At 38.0% G+C, this 13,806-nt stretch overlaps 1 protein-coding gene across 2 annotated transcripts; it reads right to left on the bottom strand.

Moving 5' to 3' along the window:
• Window positions 1-221: 221 nt before the first annotated feature.
• Window positions 222-7,515, bottom strand: LOC147073798 (ADP-ribose pyrophosphatase). 2 transcript variants are annotated; one of them, XM_085944567.1, is made up of 5 exons: window positions 7,397-7,515; window positions 6,836-7,045; window positions 5,312-5,546; window positions 3,176-3,324; window positions 1,191-1,621 (listed from the first exon to the last, which is right to left on the bottom strand). In XM_085944567.1, the coding sequence occupies exons 2-5, from the start codon at window positions 7,023-7,025 to the stop codon at window positions 1,335-1,337; spliced, it is 861 nt and encodes a 286-aa protein (XP_085800693.1). In that variant the 5' UTR covers window positions 7,026-7,045; window positions 7,397-7,515; the 3' UTR covers window positions 1,191-1,334. The 2 variants fall into 2 exon arrangements, with proteins under 2 accessions (XP_085800694.1, XP_085800693.1); XM_085944568.1 differs by lacking the exon at window positions 7,397-7,515 and having other exon boundaries at window positions 222-1,621; window positions 6,836-7,262.
• Between the last annotated feature and the right edge of the window lie 6,291 nt (window positions 7,516-13,806).

Consider the following 13,806-nt stretch of genomic DNA (forward strand, 5'->3'; position numbering starts at 1 on the left):
AATTGATTTATATGTGAAAACAATATAAATATTTTTACTTTAACAAGAGGTTGAATGTTATAGAAACTTATAAAATTATTTGAATTTGTTGAACTGTCATTCGGTTATCGTTCCTTTTATCACAAAAATAATATAATTAACTTAATAAGTTGTCTCCAACATAGGGATTATTTCATAAATGTTTTAAAGCATTCATTTCTCTAGAAAATAAAAATGTTTTTAGTTTGAATTTATTTGTGTATCTCTAATCGATAATGGAATGATAATTTTAATTATCTATGGGTTCAATAAATAATATTATTAATGAAGTGTATAATTTAAACAATTCCAAATACAGTAAGTACTTACAACCACCTTGACTTATGACCGTTCCCACTTACGATAAACGAAAAAATCAATGATGCAATTCAAAAAATTTATAATATGGACTCCAAGAGATCGTCGAAGGTACGCCGCCTCATTCAGCAAGCACTTACCGTTATAATGAAATTCGACTTACGACCTAGGTGGTGGAACGGAACCCCGTCGTAAGTCGAGAACTCACTGTAAAACATTATGAAATAATTAATAATATCCATCTATTGGCATGACTGACAAATAGTAAATAATAATCTTTGTTTCATATACATAGCAATTATTAATACTACCTATCTCTACTAGCTATTTATAAAGTAGTTCTTTCTTTAAATTGTATTTGATTACACATTCTGAAATTCCATCACTAGACCTATTACACTTGAATTTAGCATTATAAAATATCTGTATTTGGCAATCGTCAAGTGGTTACTGTCAGTCATTCTTATGAACTGGGTCTACGAATCAATATATAGTACAGTTACATTCCAACTGTATAGAACCAGAGTGACAGTGACGGTAAAACCAAAAGCAGAAGGCCCACAGAAAGCGACATGGTGAGGCATGCTCAACGCAAACATACTGCACTTCACAATTTAGTAACGATATCATGAAATATCTGCCTTTAATTACATTAAGTAGATCTCGAGAATCAGATCGATAGGACCAATCACAAAAAACATATGGCGTGAGAGACGCCTGCTGTTGTACAGAACCTCTAGTGGCGATAAAATGAACCGCTCAAACTCTGTATCACCGAGCCACGCTCAGTTTGGTATGCAGTATTAGTTTACATTGTATTTTGGTTGATTGGTCAACCATTTACAAAATTAACGCCCACACCGTTTGTCACCACACTGCCTTTCGTGGGCATATTATATTTAACAAATTCACCAGATGTGTATAAATAAATGTGGACAAGATAAGATGAATAAATATCGATTGATTAGTAAAACATAAAATAATTATGAATGCACTGGTCACCAATGACAATGTTTGACATGCACTACTTTCTCGACAAAGTCTTTATGTGTGCCGTAAAGCTCCATGTCTCTCTGAATATCAATCCATTTGACAGCAGCCGCATCATCCCCCGCCTTAAGTGGGGCGCGCTTCATAACATCTCCGATCTCATCGTGGTAACTAAATGCTGTGGTCTCCATCCAAGAGTTGTCGGTGTTCCTCGGGTCGTCCACGTAAGAGGAGATCACCTTTTCACCCTTTGAGAAGAAATCTTTGAAAGCTAGATCTACCTCGTTTCTTTCATCTGTAAATATGCAAAATAATTTCAGATAGAAGTGTGGCAATAAATTCTATAATAGGTTAACTACCATCCAACAAGAAAAGACTGTACATAAAATAATGTAAATTACATGATCGTAATTATGTAAATTTTTTATCGTAAATATTTCACTATAATATTTAATGTCAACATAAATTTTACTAATGGTTTTATAAATGCGTTTAAAAATTAATTCATCCAAAAAATCTTAACACGACTGTACATGGATGTACGACTATATTCTAAAACATTAGATTGAGAGGTTTAAAAGAATACTATTTTATGTAATAATAATACTGTATGCAGTCATCAAATGTCTAAAATAAATATAAAGGATAATAAGGCTTCAAAATTATATAAATAGATTATCTACAACGTTTAAGGAATGTCCAGGCGTATGCTCTGAAAATACCATAAAACCTCCATTTTGACCTACGTTGGGCATGTGGGTCGTTAAGTTGAACACAGGAATCAAGATTCTCTGGTGTTAAGGTGAAGCCTTTACTGAGCCGTTTTTAAAGAGGCACCTAGCGAAAAAATACGAAGCTTGCAATTTGAGATTTTTTTTTGATAATTTACAATTTCAACTGTATTAATTAATAAATATGTATCTGAAAACATTAAAAAGAAAAATATTTTTTATTTTAAATCAAAGATAAACTTACAATTGTAAAAAATGTAATAAAATGTGAATTTGTTGAATCAGACCTCACCCTATTGTTACTTATATTTTATGGTCACATTTATTATTAAAATTTAGTTTATTAAGTTTTCTAAGCATCACCTAAGAGATTTTTGACAAATTCATAGTTTTAATATTTTTTATATCTATTTTAAAAAACATTGATTTTTATAAAAAATATAAATGTCTATAACTTGAAATCCTTTTTATTTATATTTTGTTTTTAATGTTTTCAGATACATATTTATTCATTAATACAGTTGAAATTGTAAATTATCAAAAAAATGTCTCAAATTGCAAGCTTCGTATTTTTCCGCTAGGTGCCTCTTTAAAAACGGCTCAGTAAAGGCTTCACCTTAACACGAGAGAATCTTGATTCCTGTGTTCAACTTAACGACCCACATGCCCAACGTAGGTCAAAATGGAGGTTTTATGGTATTTTCAGAGCATAAGCCTAGATATATGGACCTGGACATATAATTCAACAAATTACAACAAAAACAAATAAGAATTACTGAAAAAGTGTGCACTATTTTTGTGGGATCGTCCATAACATACCAGAACTATTATGGTGTTGTTTAGGCAAGGTTTAATTGGATTTAAAAAACTAACCAACACCATCTACACATTGCAGTCTTAGTACAATGAAAACAAATACATTTGACTGACAAAGTTTAGTGTGCACTATTTATGTAAAATATTAACAGCCTACTTCCACCTCTCGCCTCTGGTATGACCAAACCCATATGTCTATGACCAGTCCATCGGTAAGTCAATAGCACTATCCTATAATATTGATGCATGTGAAGTGTACCCTCAATTTGGTTAAGATTAGTAAATATTGAAACAATACTAACCATCAGTCATATTGAGGGAATTTGCGGCTTCCTCTAGGAATTCTCTCATAGCCGTATTAGAAACCTGTTCTCCGGGGTCCACCATTCCACCGGGCAATGCCCACTCTCCGTTATCACTCCTTTGAATCACCACCAATTGCAAAATAGGCCTGAAAAATATTATTCATCAAAACACAAAATGCCAATATTATGCTAAAATCAATTTCATGCTGAGGCCTATTTTAATTTTTGAAATATGTATTGAAGACAACATCATTGCATTTTTCATCATTTTAATAGAACAAAGTCATTTATTATTCTACTGACTACAAAATAATTATTAAAAAAAATGTTAACAATCTCTATTGTGTTTGTGAAGATATAGTAAAAAGATGCGAGTGTGTGCACTATTTAAAAATTTAGAAAAAAATCGAAAATATGAACCCACATCTTCAAGCGAGGAGAGTGAGCTTTAACAATTAAGCTATCAATAAAATTGCTAATCATATGAAAATTTTCCGACTATGCATTTGATGTGTTATTTCAAGTCCCATTGTTTCTGAAGTTGTTCCAAAGCAATAAAGAGCATTCTTAATAATTCTTGTGTATTATTGAATAAAAAAAAATTGTTTCTAGAGCCCTCGAGTGTTGGTTGTCCGCTTGTTGTATCCAGCTGCACCATCAATGACATGTTTAAAGCAAATGACGCGGTCTTCATGGTGGCCAAGGCGTGGCTGGGAAGAGTTTAAACGTATCTCTCACATGGATATGACAAAAGAAGAAGATTATATAATAGTAAATCATTTAATAGAACTTAAGAGCCATGAACAGGGCACCTAGGCAATTAAAATATGTCAACTATACATTTCGGAAGAGTCAATACGAAATGGTTATTTAACGTTTATCATGACTAGTAAAAAATAATTATTTCCGAGAAGTTATCAAATGTATAATTATTGCCACAAATAGTGTAAATTAATTTATTCTTCTTAGAAATTACAAGGTGAGAGACACTATAATCATCCACCATGAAATCCATAAATAATATATGTAACAACGATAACAAAATATCTTTTATGAAAGAAACAACTAATGCCACACTATGGAGAAATAAAAAAGATTTATAAATATATATGCAAAATAATATTACTTGAAAAAAAGACCAATTGTTTACTCAAATGATTTTATCACACGTTACAGTACATAATATGCACTATTGCAGTACTTCTCTAACTGGGGGGCGCGGCCCCCTAGGGGGCCGTGGAGCTCTTGCAGGGAGCCGTGAAATATTTCAGTATTTGAAAACACAAAAATCATAACATGATCACTGGACAAATGGACCTGATACAAATCAGTCAAAATCTCGAGGTCGAATTTTTACACGATCACAATACTTTATCTACTATGGACAAGAATAATAGTAGAACTTAGTCATGAACTTCACCTCTTTCTTCATGACAAAAAATTAGATCTTTCTTTCCACTTTAGTGATGTGTAGTGTATTGATGTGAAAAATGAATGTGTTTTGCTTCATATTTGGCGGATCAGTAAATCAATTGAATCTTTCTCTTCAGAGAAAAGATATCAACATTTTAATTCTGAATATCAAACTTCAAGCTTTCTAAAAAAACTTTCTTCGTGGTCAAAAGGTATTAATCAAGGATGCACTGACATGTTTTCATGCTTGATTGAGACTATTGACATTATTGAATCACAATGATTTTTCAACATAAATGAATACCAAAAGTAAAATTTTTATGTATAAGAATACCATTTTGGCTGCGGACCTTTTAATTAATATTTAATTACCACATTTAAATAACATGCTAATTATATCTAATGGCCACCTGATGGGCAAAGCACCAGTTTAAAGACTAAAGGGGGGGGAGCCTTGGATTTATTTTTTCTGATTTCAGGGGCCGTGGAAAGGGTATGAAAAGTTTGAGAACCACTGCACTATATATGTATCGATACATAATTATTATTCTTTTCATTGACATATTATATACCCCCGTTCGAAAGGGACTCATTGGTTCTGATGTCATGTCGACTTGGTAAAAAAAAAATTAAAACGTAAGAAACATAAAACATCAATCTTTCGGCTTCTTTGGTGATTACTAACTACTGCCTGATATTGTAAACTAAAATGATGTTTACTTGTCAGTAGTGGGATGGTTGATGACATCGTCATTGTCTCCTCGTTTCCAACGCGTGACAATAGGGTCTGCAGCATGATTCGGTCCCCAGCGCCCGAGAAGACCGCGCCCTTTAATTCCAGTTCTTCCACTAGGGTTGAGAGGAACACCATTATCAATTGTGTAATTCCCTTCAAAACTGACTCTGCTAAGAAGGCCGTCTAGAGAATTCCACTTAGGAGTGAAGCCAGAAGCGCCTGAAGGATAATGTTTATGGATTAATGTATCGAGCCGTATAAACATTGAAATGATAACATGGTCCCACGGTGATATGATAAATATGGTACAGGAGCTATAAATATATTTTGAACTTTTAAGCATACAGGCAACAAACAAAAAGGGAGCCTGTAAAACTTATAGTGAAACAAGAACATTTTTAGTACTTGGGTATAAGTTAATATTGTCTGTGTTAATTTAATGCAAAATGTGACATGCTGTTGACATCCATGTTTTTATTACCTTCTGCATGAACGATTAATTAATCGGCCGATCAACTACATTGGTTTTAGTGCGCATTCTCGATGGTTCAATAAGCAGGGCGTCCTCAAACCGGTAACAGAATTCGACTAAAATCATACTATTCCGTAGCATATTAGTGGATTAATTAATTGTTCATCCGTGCTTAATCCGTCGATAGATAAACAGTCCATGCTACTATTAGCTGAGTACAATCATCCGATTAATTAATCATTCATGCGCACATATCCTAACACAGTTATTTTCGATTTTACATGATTGTGCATGTAAATATTCGCAATGATTGTACACTTTATAAAAAATCTCCTTTAGACTTGCAACATTAATGCAGAGTTTTCACCTCATTGCAACCATAACAAATGCGTCTCAATCTGCAATGTGCAATGACTTACAGCTCATTCAATCATCAGCCAAAGCAACCTTATTGTGAGCTTCACTTTCAATAACCTATAAAGACTCCATTTTCACATGAAAAAAACATCAACATCTTTGGTTTGTGCTCACTATCAAATTATACTTTTCAGGTAGAATGGTTGGTAAAATGGATGATATAAAGAGATTGACAATACTGACATGCATTATATTCACTTGTGAACAATATTACAATGGACCAATTTTAATCTTGAGTAGGTACTTATGTGCAAATGCAATTTGTTCTAATGCGCAGCAATTAGCTATGGCAATGTGAATGTTGTTACAGTTGCTATCTTGGACGTATTGACATGAATGCATCACTTTCTTTCACTTGGCGCCCCACCAACTGTCTAGTTTTTTTGTCAAAACTGTCAAACTTCACTCATATAACAATCCTAACCTAACACAACCCACTTATTCCTGGATTAGTCAGACACTGAGGAAAAGTTTCTCTAGACGACAGTGCGTAAATTCATGAAAGTGAAGCTGAATAAAAACTACTGAGATCAATAATTAGCTGGAAGTTAAATTAAGTAACCTGAGATTTTCAAAAATATGTTGATTCAGCATAACTCTTTGCAGCTGTTTCACTTACCAATCTCTGGATCAGCCCAAGACTTTCCTTTCAACGCATTCGAGTTATATACGGGAGGATCATATTCGGGGAACACTGCCTCCCAAGGGACCTTGTCATCCGGAATGTCAAATCTCTTCACTTGAGACCTCGGATAAAGCCCGCTGCGGCATTTGGAATGTATCTTCATGATGGAGGTTACCCCGCGCATATGACGTGGAATCCTCGAATCTGCCGCGCGAAACAGAACGAGAATAATAAAAATGAATTTCAAACATATTGCTTGTGCCATTTTTGGATACGAATGCAACTGCGTTTAAACTGCACACTTATCAAATGTTTACCGATTACAACGGCTACTATGTGTGGCAATTGTAATATAACTTTCCCAAAATTTACATCACTCTTAAGGTGTCTCAATAGCGACACAGATCCACAACTCGAACAGACCAGTTGCGATGTGTGGTTTTCGTACCTATGTAGATAATACATTCAATAATTTTCATAACAAATGACGTAAATTCAATAATTATTAGTCTACGATTAAACTACCTCCACTAAAAGTTTGTCAAAATTACTTACGATATCAGTCAGATAAGTATCGCTATCTAAATGACGTATTTATTTTAGTTTTTGGCGCACGGCAATAAGAAAAGTTTGACTTCTGCTTTTTTCGATTTCATTTGACAGTTAAGTGCTGTTGCCAGTACAATAATGTATTTTTCCGAAATCAAATTTTCCACGTTACAAAATCAAACGTCATGTCTTGTAAATTTCCCAAAAAAAAAAATTTTTTGTCTAAAATCTAAATTCATATTTATTGTATCATCATGCTTTTATTGAATTGAATTTAATAACTATATCAAAAAGCTTTCGGACTAATTTTATTTCACCCAAATTAAACCCGCAAAATTTGACTTCTGACTGCTTTTTTGCAATTTTGTAGTAGGTACCAGCTACCTAAAATGAGTAATCCAGTCCAGTCAAGGCAATGAGGTTCTACTGTGTTTACACAATGAAAGGAGTTTTACCTACCATTAAAACTCTTATTATTCTTGTTGACTCTGAAGTCCCTTGAGATGTTGATCGTATTTTTTGCCTTGTGTTCTTCTGTGCTGGCCTCTTTTTACCCCCTTTTCTTGTCGATTATTTATCTCTCTGGTTGCTTATCTTGTTTAACAGGCTGGCAGGACCGACGCTCCTATCGTGGCGTCCTTTGTCTTTGGTTATTCAATTTGATATGTCTCAAGGAAACCAGGTAGGTGTTTTCTGGACTTCAGAGTCAACAAGAATAATAAGAGTTTTAATGGTAGGTAAAACTCCTTTCATTATTCGCTATTGACTCTGAAGTCCCTTGAGATATTTGTTTATCACCTGGCAAAGCAAGATAGATCCTGCAAGATAGGGTGGATGAACCTAACACGAGAATTAGTTATAACATTAGTCATCTCCTTGCTTTTAGGCTCAGTGCACCGGGCTGAACAGAGAGGTCAACATATTTTGTTCCCCCGCTGTAGAAGTCTGTGTGTCTATCGGTCTCTGGTAAAATGTTTTAAAAGTAGCTTCTTGGCGCCAATTACCTCTCTGCAGGATGTCATCTATGAGGTAATTCTCTAACCAATTTAGAGAGGCGACTGCTGATCGAGTACTGCCTGGTGATTCCTGTACCCCTGCATCAGTGAGTACTGACTTCACCCAATTTCCGATCACTGCCCGAGTCGCAGGTTTTGGGGGGCCTCTTGACGAGATAAATAATGCCGGAATATTACCACCCTCTTCTCTTCTCTCATTGGAAACGCAGATAAGTTTTCGTAGCCAAAATACTGGATCGATGTTTTGGCAACTGGAAGCGCTTAATTTCCATCCAGATTGGCGGTGCCTTGATGTGTCTGTCTTGGAACCAAACACTGGCCATAGAATTATATGGTCGCCATTATCTACTAGGCCATTATCCGCTACACTGAGCAGGGTAAGGTCATGAATCGTCGTCCCGATGCGAGTAATAATAATATAGCTGTTCTGCGTGAAACTCCATATAGGTTGTATACTAGTGGTGTTGTTTTCTTGAGGTAGTCCACGATTATTCTTGGATCCCAAATCGGTGGTTTTGTAAGTCTAGTCTTGCGGGTGGATATGGCTTTTAACATATGACGCACTACTATGTTACTGCTGATGTCTTTACTGATCATAGGTTTGCAAAAGGTAGCTATGGCTGACTTATTTACAAGAATAGTGTTATATGAAAGACCTTCCTTATTGTATAAGTGACCCAGGTATCTAGCCACTTCAATCGGCTCGGGGGTATTATAGCTTATCGTGTTGGCCATGCACCATGTCTTCCATTTGTCCCTTGCAGGTCTATAAGTCTTCAAATTGGATGGTCGCCAGCCAGAAGTGAGAAGTGATCTGTCCTCTACCGACCAGCTAGAAACTAACTCTGCCCACCCAAAATTATTCATAACTGGAGTGATAGGTCCAGGACTTGTGGAGGTGGATGGTTTGTCACCGTATCCACTAGAAATGACTCCAAGTGCGGGATCGGGCAGGGGGGTTCCAGTGATCTCTGCTGTAGGTCTGCGCTCCAAAAACACTTCTTCCACCATGGGTCCACTAGTAAATATTTTCCCCTTGCCTTGCGGCGGGAATATCCAGGCTAGTTTGAAGCCCCACTGTCGACTGAAGGCATCGTGGAACAGTGCAAGGGCATCCTTCGGATTTCGTGAGACATACGTTGCGACAACATGGGCTGTGTTGGACGCGAACGAGTCTACGTCTGGGAGTCCCCATCTTTGAAATAGGGGAGCTGTAGCCGCCATAACTAGGTGCCATTCTGGGATAATTTTGCTGCGTGAGAGATGGTCTGCCACGCAGTTGTATTTTCCTGGAAGGTATTGTACAGTCAATGATATACTGGCCTGGTTGGCGATTTCCAAGATCTGCCGGCAAAGACTTAGTAGGGTTGCGGATTTTGTGCCCCCTTCGTTGTTGATGTAGGCCACCACTGTTTTGTTGTCGGTTTGTAGGAGTAATTCTGATCCCCTGAGCGTTTGCTCCCGGAGTTGTATGGCTGAGAGTACTGCATACAACTCATTTCGGTTGGAGTGCCACGTGGATTGGCGTTTTGTCCATGTACCTGATAGGTGGTACTCGTCTAACTGCGCTCCCCAGCCTGAATCGGCTGCATCTGTGGTGAGGAAGTGATTGTAGGTTGCCCTATGAATCTTTCCTGAGGAGCCCACCGCTCGAATCCACCACATGATGTCCTCTCGAGCTTGTGGTGGAATCGATGTTGTTTTGTGAGGGTGGCTCCTTGATAATTGAGCGCTCGTACGTTGTAGACGTCGGCAATGCAACCTCCTCTGTGGAGTGACGAAGGTTGCAAAGTTAAGTCGCCCGAGGAGGCGTCGGGTCTGCCTGAGCGACCAACTGCCTTTTTGGATCTGTAATTGCAGGTGGTGACGAAGTGATGTGCACATCTCTGTTGATAGATATTTCCGATTGTTGTGAGTATCCCACGTGATACCCAAGAACTCCCGCTGTTGGCTTGGAATCAGACAAGATTTTTTCTTGTTGATTATCCAGCCTAGTGCCTGCAATAAATCTATCATAGATGTCAGTGTTGCGACAGTAGAATCTCTCTGGACTGATTTGCCATCAGAAAGTCGTCTAAGTAAGTGACGATTCTCATACCTTTTCCCCGGAGGTGTTCGGCTACCCAGTTTGTTAATGAGGCAAACAGTCTTGGTGTGACAGTGCGAACGGAAGGCACGTAAATTGAAGGAGTTCTCCTTGGTAAACTAGCCGAAGAAATCGGCGATGTTGTATAGCTATAGGTACATGTAGGTACGCTTGGCTTAGGTCTATTTTTACTAACCAGTCTTCCCTTTGCAGGAATGTTAGGACCTTGAAATGGTGGAACAGTTTGAACGGCCTTGGTTGTATGAAACCGTTTAGGCGTTTTATGTTGAAGACGGGTCGTTGACTGCCTTCTTGCTTCCTTACTAGGAACAGGGTTGAGAGGAAGCTCGGAGATGGTTCTGCCGATTCCAATACTCCCGATTTCTTCAGTTCCGCGATTTGTGAAGTGATCTCCGGCGATTGTCGCGTTTGGAAATCCTTCTGGAATTGTACGGAAGGCATTATTAGAGGGGGTTTCTTTATAAACGGAATAATGGTGGTGGTACACCCTTGGCCTGCCCGATTTCCTGGAAATGCTGGAGGCGTCTCCCTTTGAACGTGGTGAGGGAGACCCGGTCACATGCGTCTAGGGTAAGTGCCCCTCGCACTACCTCGGTTATCTCCGGGAAAACCTCGGTTGGATGGGCGTGGGCCTCTCGGAAAGCCACCCCTAACCTGGTCTGGTATCCTCCTCGTGTATCCCTGCCTCCGAAAGGTCTCCTTGTGTCCACCTGACGAAGTGCTAGGTTGACTCTCCCTGCCCTGGTCAACCACTTTGCTGATCGAAGACCTTCTCACGACCCCCACCTCTTTCTAGGAACACCGCCAGTTTATCTTTATTGAATATATTATGTTCGGCGCTAGGTGGGATTTTGTTAAGAGCCTCTCGCGTGAAGGTGTCTTTTATAACGGAGAGGATTTTCTTCCGCCTCGTCTGAACCAACTCTGCCCGTTTTCCACAAAGGATTCGGGTGACGTCCTCAGACACTTTGTTGAGTGCTGAAGAGGTCCCGAACTCCTTTACGACCGTCTCAAAAAGAGCCGTACCGATGGTGTGGTCGCTGACAGAGTCGACCACTCGCTGTAACGCGTCTCGAATACACTCCTTTTGCGCGAGCATCGCATTTTGGAGGCCGGCGATCGTACGCTCCATTAGATGTATCGTTTGCGATGAACGATCGTAGGGGCGTAACTCATCGTTGAGTCCCAACTCAACGAAAGACGGGGCCGCCAAATATTGTTTTTAGGTTTCAGCGTAGCGAACCCCCGCCCAATTATCTGTGTCGAAAAGTTGGAGTCTGGTAAGTTCCGCTACCCGAGCTTTGTCTGGCGTTGGAAAAGCGGGCTCCTGAACTACGACACTAAATACAGGCAACGGAATCCTGTTGGGTTTTTCCGCTGTTCAAAAACTTACCGGAGAGTCGATGTTTACTGTCGGCCTCTGCGGAGTAGGCACCACTGCAGGCAGACCTTGTTGGATCAAGATTGAAAAAATCTGAGATACCTTATTATCCAGTGACATTACTGATGCCTCAGTTCACCTACTGGATCGTCCAACAGTAATTCCGACTCATTCGAGTCGGTCTCCATCGCTAGTCCCTCCGCGACGTTGCTGGCTTCATTACGCTCCATGTTAATGCACAAATTTCACAATTTAACTGTACTTTAACGTTTGACAAAATTTTTTCGCTTCTGACAAAGGAAAAAAATAATCAACTATTGAATAACCAAAGACAAAGGACGCCACGATAGAAGCGTCGGTCCTGCCAGTCTGCTAAACAAGATAAGCAACCAGAGAGATAAATAAACGAGAAGAAAAGGGGGTAAAAAGGGGCCAGCACAGAAGAACACAAGGCAAAAAATACGATCAACATCTCAAGGGACTTCACAGTTAATAGCGAATAATAATAATATGTTGGTACTGCAAACCATAGCGCTTTCTGCATTTTAACCCGTTTCAAATAAAACCTAAAACGCAATCTGTTCAGCGTTCGAAATGGAAAAGTTTACGAACCGGAGCGCTCGAAAATTTTCTGAGGATGTTAACATGGTTCCATTTCGAGCCCTGAATCTGTTGCAACCTCACTATTGTTGTCACATTACCTATACATGTATTGCTTATATAATTTGACAGTTGCGCTCATCATAGACTACCGTAACTTGGGATGAATATGTGAATAGAGACTGTGAGGGGATTAGAGAGGTTTTCGATACCTTATGTTCAAAGTGGTACAAACTCAAAGAGATTAGACTCTCTAGGCACCGTGCAATGTTTTTGTAAAAACTGAATATTATGAGTCGCCTATTTTGTTATCAGGAGTTTATTTTTTGTATAGAGGCCAATCTCTTTGGAAAGGACTGAATTTTATTTAAAACACCCAGCTAAGTTGCAAAAAAGTGAGTGAAACATTGTTTTGTTCATTTCCTACAATCGTAAGCACATTTTATACTTTATTTTAACGTTTTGGTTGCATTTTTTAATGTTTTTCGCATTAGTCTCAATTTCTAAATATATCGGGGTGCATAGAGACACCTAGTGGTCAATAGAGACGCCGTAGGGGTCAATAGAGACACGCAGCGGGGGAATCCGGGGAATATAGACAGTGATTACTAAAGGCCGGATCTTTGAAGTTTTTAACCGTGAACCCATAAAAAAACACATTAAAATGGTGGACGAATCCAATATCCTAAGGAGACTTTTGCCCAAATGATTCTTAGTATGGATTTCTACAATTTGTCAGTTATTTTTTCTGGCAGCTCAGGTGCGATGGTAATTATTGTAATTAAAATAATCGTCTTGCCAATATTATAACGCGACTTGCGGCCACGTCAAACGAATTCAAATTCGCAAATTGCAATTAAAAAGGTCGCATTACAAAATTGATGGTTTGTTTTATTGAAGGTAAGTAATTGTAATTAATAATTATATAAAATGCGTGTAGAATATGTTTTTTCATAATTAAATATCGAATAGCTTTTGCGTACCTACCACTAATATAAATACAAATATTGAAAGATTTTGTCCGCTGACCCGTTTTATGTTATAAATGTATCATATTGATACCTATTAGTATTACCAAGCAACAATACCGTACCTACATATTATCGATAAAAAAGTCACATACCTACTTGTTTATTTCTTTAGATATTTAAGTATTTTGAGGATGCTCTACGCAAACTGGTCTATTTGATTATAAACTATTGACATTGAAGAATTTCATCAAATCGATCGTAAGAAATTTCTTCTTCAAAATACCAGTGGCGTACATCTGTAGATGCGAAACATCCCTGAAAATATTCGTTTGAACCTACTA

This window comes from Rhyacophila brunnea, unplaced genomic scaffold (genome assembly GCF_057557595.1).
Source record: "Rhyacophila brunnea isolate RB1 unplaced genomic scaffold, BYU_Rbru_1.0 scaffold_17, whole genome shotgun sequence".
Classification (NCBI taxonomy): Eukaryota; Metazoa; Arthropoda; class Insecta; order Trichoptera; family Rhyacophilidae; genus Rhyacophila; species Rhyacophila brunnea.